This window comes from Borostomias antarcticus (assembly GCF_949987555.1).
Source record: "Borostomias antarcticus genome assembly, chromosome: 14".
Taxonomy (NCBI): Eukaryota; Metazoa; Chordata; class Actinopteri; order Stomiiformes; family Stomiidae; genus Borostomias; species Borostomias antarcticus.
In genome coordinates this window covers 21804915-21812414 of record NC_140247.1, presented here as the reverse complement: position 1 = coordinate 21812414, position 7500 = coordinate 21804915, and the positions used below count along the sequence as shown (strand labels likewise).

Genomic DNA, 7500 nt, shown 5'->3' with positions numbered 1-7500 from the left:
AACTGCCTGTATGGTTGTCAGAACTGCCTATTGTTAGAACTGCCTGCATGGTTGTCAGAACTGCCCGTATGGTTGTTAGAACTGTCCCTATGAGTGATGTCGACAGAGGTAATGGGGTATTTATGTGTGTGTATGAATTGAGCCCCTTGTTACTAGTCACCGTTACTAGCAGGAAGTGAAACGTAGCTCTCTAACGACACCTTGGCATTCCGTGAGTGCACATGCCCCACTCAGCGTCGTCAGTGGGGCGTTACGTTTTGGCATGCCCTGGGTGGGAATCGAACCCCGGTCTCCCGCATGACAGACACCATTTTAACCAGCTGCGCCAATGAAAAGCTAGCTCTTCATTGTCACGGGTGGACGGTATTTATACTGGGGAGTGAGTTTAACCAACAGCTCGCTACCTAGTCGAGGACTCACGAGAACCCAGTTATATATATCAGTTATATACAGTGTGTGTGTGGTAAAGGTGACGTTATCCTGACGCTGGCTTTCATGGTTTTTCTGCAGGCCTGCCAAGGAGATAGTGGAGGACATGAGACAAGGGGCCGGCGAGCGCTATGGAGCAGAGAAACTCTCTGAGCTCTGCAAACTACTGCCAGACAACGAGGAGGTAGAGACGCTGCTCCGCTCTGTCTGTCCCCTCTGACTCTCCGTAGTCTCCCAGCGTAATGGCAGACTATATTCTTCTACTCAGCAGACTGTGCTATACTGAGATTATACTCAGCAGACTCTATACTCCGACGATACTCTATACAGACTATACTATACTGGCATTATACTCAGCAGACTCTATACTCAGACTATACTCTACTCAGCAGACTATACTATACTGAAATTACACTCAACAGACTATACTCAGACTATTCTCTACTCAGACTAGACTATACTGAGACTGAGATTATACTCAGCAGACTATACTCAGACTATTCTCTACTCTATACAGACTATACTATACTGGCATTATACTCAGCAGACTCTATACTCAGACTATACTCTACTCAGCAGACTATACTATACTGAAATTACACTCAACAGACTATACTCAGACTATTCTCTACTCAGACTAGACTATACTGAGACTGAGATTATACTCAGCAGACTATACTCAGACTATTCTCTACTCAGACGAGACTATACTGAGACTGAGATTATACTCAGCAGACTATACTCAGACTACACTGTACTCAGCAGACTATACACAACAGACTGTTCTCAGCCAACTATACTCAACTCAGCAGACTGTTCTCAGCCAACTATACTCAACTTAGCAGACTGTTCTCAGCCAACTATACCCTACTCTACAGACTGAACTCAGCAGACTAACCACTCCTGGCCTCTGACTAGATCATAAATCATAGATCATAGCACATCCACGTAGAGGCTGGCAAGATCCACTCACATTGCAAAGAACTACAGTAACCATCACATCACTGGAGCAAAGAGAGAAGGAAAGTTAGGACACCAACTGACAGCCCAAACAGAACCTCCTTCAAGCCAAGTTGGCTGTGCTCTTGATTGCTATTATACACAACCCCCACCCGCTCATCTGCTCCCGATTAGCCGTTAGCCAGTCCTGTGTGGTGTGATGTGTCTACAGACAGTACTCTCAGAATGTATTAGATGAGATGTTAGATATTAGACTAGCAGCTTCAGGGTGGTTTGACCAACCCAGGGAACGGTTTCTTACGGCCACAGATCACCTAGTTGTAGATTAAAGCAATATGTAGGTCTAGATTCTCCATCCAACAAGCCTCTTTAGTTCAAGACTAGATTGAATGTGTCTGAGAAACCCTAGAGGCCCTCGGCATTTTGGCTGATGGGCCTAGCATTCTAGAACCTACCTTTCCTGGTTCTGGCATTCTAGAAGTTTCTGCTAAGGCACCTCTGTCCCTAACCCTTACTCTCTGCCTGTGTCTGCCAGGAGACCCGTCTGAGGAGCTTCCAGGGAGAGAGGAGCATGCTGGGAGAACCAGACATCTTCATGCTGCTGCTGGTGGAGGTCCCACGGTAAACTACACCTCCCATGAGCACTCACGTCTTATCACAATTTCCATGCACACAAGCATTTTTTACCATGATTGTATTTGTTTTGCAAGTGGGTCTGGATTAGCCTCGTGACAACATCCTGATCTCACAAGCTCACATTGTGTTTCTCTCGCAAATCAGTCTGGATACTTTCAATAGAGATCCGTTTGTGCCAGATCAGAAAACGATATCGCCAAGCCGGGTTCTATGAGGAAATACTGTACAAACAGCTACGGTGGGCAGGTTTAGGTGTGACAACAGCGAGGAGCGGTTGAAGTTAGCGCGTGATAGACGGTGATAGACAGATGGTTCATCCAATCACCGGCCTAGTATTTTTTTAAGTGCCTGCCCTTTTCCAAACAGTTTCCAACGGAGAGTTCCCAGATGGTTATGTGAAGCAAACTATCTGGCACGTCAGATTAGGTCCGGATAAGAGGTTCTGGTAAATTCATTGTAACTAAACAGGAATTATGTCAGTAGTTTCCCTCAATTATTGTGCTCTGACTCATTTTCCGTCTGGTCTGGCTCAGTTCCATCAATCCCATCTAAACCCCACTGACCCTGGATGCTCCTAACCCGAACCCACCAGCACACCGCTGACCCCGGACGCTCTGGTCTTATCAGCTGTTTATCAGCACCTCTGCACTGAATTAGTACAGATCCTCCTCCCCCACTTTCCACACACACACACACACACACACACACACACACTAAAGGCATCGTCCCTTTGAACTGATGTGTGTTTACATCTGATGATTGATCATCTCCATCTCTCTCCTCTCCTGTCCTCTCTCTCTCTGTCTCTTTCTCTCCCTCCCTCTTTCTCTTTCTCTTTCTCTCTTACTCCCTCCCTCCCTCCCTCCCTCCCTCCCTCCCTCCCTCCCTCCCTCTCTCTCTGTCTCTCTCTCTCTCCCTATATCTCTCTCTCTCTCTCCCTATCTCTCTCTCTCTCTCTCTCTCTCTCTCACTCTTCAGTTTCCGTCTGCGTCTTGACGCCATGATCCTACAGCAGGAGTTTGACCCTGCCGTGACCTCACTGTGTGTGGCGGCCAGATGTCTCAGGGAGGCGGCCAGAGGTATGACATCAGCAGGATGACATCAGACACTTCTGAAGAGTTTAGACTCCAGAATGCAAACAGCACAGCTTGGTTCTGAGTGATTGAAGCTTCACAGGGGCCATGGGCTAGTATGTTGTTGTTTTTTGTGATCAATTGTCAAAGCACTTTTGTTTACTAGTTTGAAATGTCAGTGTTGAAATCACACAGTTGATAATTCAGAACAGTTCTAATTGAATCTGTCTCTCCCTCCCTTCCTTCTCGGTCTCCCCCTGCCCCCCATCTCTACCTCTCCCTCTCTTCCTCCCCCTCCTCCCCCTCTCTACCTCCCCCTCTCTTCCTCCCCCTCTCTCCCTCCCCCTCTCTCCCTCCCCCTACTCTCCATCTCTCCCTCCCTCTCCTCCCCCTCTCTACCTCCCCCTCCTCCCCCTCTCTTCCTCCCCCTCCTCCCCCTCTCTCCCTCCCCCTACTCTCCATCTCTCCCTCCCTCTCCTCCCCTTCTCTCCCTCCCCCTCCTCCCCATCTCTCCCTCCCCCTCCTCCCCATCTCTTCCTCCCCCTCCTCCCCCTCTCTACCTCCACCTCCTCCCCCTCTCTACCTCCCCCTCCTCCCCCTCTCTCCCTCCCTCTCCTCCCCCTCTCTCCCTCCCTCTCCTCCCCCTTTCTACCTCCCCCTCCTCTACCTCCCCTCCCCCCTCTCTCCCTCCCCCTCCTCCCCCTCTCTCCCTCCCTCTCCTCCCCCTCTCTACCTCCCCCTTCTCTACCTCCCCTCCCCCCCTCTCTCCCTCCCTCTCCTCCCCATCTCTCCCTCCCTCTCCTCCCCATCTCTCCCTCCCTCCTCCAGAGCTGCTGAGCTGCCCAGAGCTTCACTCCATCCTCCGCCTGGTTCTGAAGGCAGGGAACTACATGAACGCTGTGAGTCTCTCTTTTCTTTATTCTCTCTCTCTCTCTTTCTCTCTCTCCATTATTTTCTTTCTTTCCCCTCAGAGAAGAGAGAGAGAGAGAACCGGCTCTTTCTGTCTGTCTGTGTACACCCTGGGGAAGGTTGTGTCGAAGGGTCAGTGTACACCCTGGGGAGGGTTGTGTCGAAGGCTCCCGTGTTTGTTCAACCACGTCACCCGTGTTGATTGTGTGAGGTTGTAGTCCGAAAGCGCACAGGCATATTATTCCAACAGGAAACAAACAAAATAATCGTATAGAAAAACTGAATATCCTCACATTGTTTCTTAATGCTCCCGTAGTGATTTCAACGAGTGTGACGTTTCGACCTAAAAGTCAGGTAGATTGTGTGAGCTTGACCTTGTGTTTGACCCCCCAGGGTGGATACGCGGGCAACGCCGCCGGCTTCAGGATCTCGTCGCTGCTCAAACTGGCCGACACCAAAGCCAACAAGCCCGGCATGAACCTGTTGCACTACGTCGCCATGGTGAGGCTCGGCCCGAAGGCTCTGGGGACAGCAAACGGCGTCATATGATGCGATGAGGAATATGAAAGTTTGACGCCGTTCATTTTGTGTTTACCTCAAGCAGGTCACTCTAGTCTAGACTACATCTGAAGTGTGTGTTGTTGTCGTCAGAATACCTACAAACAAACGAAACACTCAGAACTGGGTTTCCTACGGTTCTGTAACTCTGTCAGTATCTGAGGAGAATCATGTCAACTTCAGTTCTGACAACAATAGCTGGATAAGCCCTGACCCCAACCCTCTCCTCCCTCTTCCTCCTCTCCACAGGAAGCTGTGAAGAAGGATCAGAGCCTGCTGCTGTTTCCAAGCCAACTAGGTCATGTTGGCCCCGCTTCCCGGTTAGTACTTCCCCCAGAACCCAGGGCCTGTACTAATACTCTAAACATGCAGCCTCCCCCTGACCCAGGGCCTGTACTAATACTGTAAACATGCAACCTTTTTCCCCTCTAACCCGGGGCCTGTACTAATACATTAAACATGCAGCCTTCTTCTCTCTAACCCAGGGCCTGTCCTAATACTCTAAACATGCAGCCTTTCTCCCCTTTAACCCAGGGCCTGTCCTAATACTCTAAACATGCAGCCTTTCTCCCCTTTAACCCAGGGCCTGTCCTAATACTCTAAACATGCAGCCTTTCTCCCCTTTAACCCAGGGCCTGTCCTAATACTCTAAACATACAGCCTTTCTCCCCTTTAACCCAGGGCCTGTCCTAATACTCTAAACATGCAGCCTCCCCCCGACCCAGGGCCTGTACATATACTCTAAACATGCAGCCCCCCCTCTAACCCAGGGCCTGCTCTAATTCTCTAACCATGCAGCCCCCCCCTCTAACCCAGGGCCTGTCCTAATACTCTAACCATGCAGCCTTCTTCCACCCTCCCAGGAGTTTCAAGACAGACGTGTGGAGGACCTCATGCTTTCACCTATTTAAACATGTTAGGTCAGAGGCTGGCATGGGAAGAAGGGAGGTTGCATTTTTAGAGTATTGAAACAGAGCCCAGTAGTCTGAAGGACATTTGAGATCATAGCCCTGCCCCGCAGCATAACATCAGTACTCCCAGCCCAGCTCCGGCTCCTCTGCTCCAGTAGACGGGATCCTGGGCTGGAGCTCTCTGCTCCAGCTGTTAGTAATATATCTGGCTGCCTGTGTGAATGTGGGTCAGGACAACATTCATATTACAAGAGAATCATGCGGCTCGACTGGCGTCCTGGTCCAGTTCCTTCCATATTCTGTGTTCACATGGTTTAACATGTTCAGTCACATGGACATTCTAAAGGCCTTATGTCTCCCCTAATCTGAGCACCCAGAAGCTCTGCAACAAGAATTGATTGGAACAAGCTATGTGTGCATGGACACCATTGAGAATCCGGTCGGATGTTCAATAGGATGCTGATTGGAGAGGCTGATTTGGCTTCTGATTGGTCACTGGACACAGATTTCCACCTTTCAAGTATTGTTAATGAGTCCTGCACTCTAGCGAGCTGTGGATAGGGATTCCGGCGCTACCAATGAATTACCAGGATTTGAACACCAGATTTTTGCATGAAGTGTCCCAGTCAGACCCATAGAGAGATCTGCAGCATGCAGTAACGTAGTTAGCATAGCTTACGTAGTGTATCAGCGAAATAACTCTCATGGGTCTGGCGATGAGAGTATGTCCCCCCAGTTTGAGTGTGGACCTGTCCAAGTTAGTATGTCTCTCCAGGTTGAGTGAGGACCTGTCTAAGTTAGTGTGTCTCTCCAGGTTGAGTGAGGAGACTGTCTACGTTAGTGTGTGTCTCCAGGCTGAGTGAGGACCTGTCTAAGTTAGTATGTCTCTCCAGGTTGAGTGAGGACCTGTATAAGTTAGTGTGTTTCTCCAGGTTGAGTGAGGAGACTGTCTACGTTAGTATGTCTCTCCATGTTGAGTGAGGACCTGTCTAAGTGAGTATGTCTCTCCATGTTGAGTGAGGACCTGTCTAAGTTAGTGTGTGTCTCCAGGCTGAGTGAGGACCTGTCTAGTGAGGACCTGTCTAAGTTAGTGTGTGTCTCCAGGCTGAGTGAGGACCTGTCTAGTGAGGACCTGTCTAAGTTAGTGTGTGTCTCCAGGCTGAGTGAGGGGGCGGTGGTGGACGACCTGTCTAAGTTAGTGTGTGTCTCCAGGCTGAGTGAGGACCTGTCTAGTGAGGACTTGTCTAAGTTAGTGTGTGTCTCCAGGCTGAGTGAGGACCTGTCTAGTGACGACTTGTCTAAGTTAGTGTGTGTCTCCAGGCTGAGTGAGGACCTGTCTAGTGAGGACTTGTCTAAGTTAGTGTGTGTCTCCAGGCTGAGTGAGGGGGCGGTGGTGGACGACCTGTCTAAGTTAGTGTGTGTCTCCAGGCTGAGTGAGGACCTGTCTAGTGAGGACCTGTCTAAGTTAGTGTGTGTCTCCAGGCTGGGTGAGGACCTGTCTAGTGAGGACCTGTCTAAGTTAGTGTGTGTCTCCAGGCTGGGTGAGGACCTGTCTAGTGAGGACCTGTCTAAGTTAGTGTGTGTCTCCAGGCTGGGTGAGGACCTGTCTAGTGAGGACCTGTCTAAGTTAGTGTGTGTCTCCAGGCTGAGTGAGGACCTGTCTAGTGAGGACCTGTCTAAGTTAGTGTGTGTCTCCAGGCTGAGTGAGGGGGCGGTGGTGGACGACCTGTCTAAGCTGCACAGCAGAGTGACGTCCCTCAGGAGCCACGCTCACACTGAGACAGAGATCCAGCAGCAGACCCAGCCTTTCCTGGAGGTATGGGACACACACACACACACATATACCCACAGACACACACGCACACACACACATATACAGTAGGACCCCACTCATCCGAACTTCAGAGATCCGAACCTCCCGGTCTACCGGACAGGCTTAAAAAAACTTTTCTTTTTTTTTGAGCCTGCTATCTTTACTGGTGGGTGTAATTTTAATTACAGTACTGTAGGCCTACTTGCATTTA

The 7500-nt window shown here is 49.9% G+C and overlaps 1 protein-coding gene across 1 annotated transcript in view; it reads left to right on the top strand.

Moving 5' to 3' along the window:
* fhdc2 (FH2 domain containing 2) overlaps positions 1-7500 on the top strand; it is a gene marked incomplete at both ends in the record, with an annotated part of 21650 nt that overhangs the window by 9428 nt on the left and 4722 nt on the right. The window contains 7 exons of the mRNA XM_084448626.1: positions 511-613; positions 1925-2010; positions 3004-3104; positions 3927-3997; positions 4401-4508; positions 4815-4885; positions 7175-7292. Of these exons, the coding sequence (XP_084304752.1) occupies positions 511-613; positions 1925-2010; positions 3004-3104; positions 3927-3997; positions 4401-4508; positions 4815-4885; positions 7175-7292 (658 nt within the window). The remainder of the gene's footprint in view (positions 1-510; positions 614-1924; positions 2011-3003; positions 3105-3926; positions 3998-4400; positions 4509-4814; positions 4886-7174; positions 7293-7500) is intronic.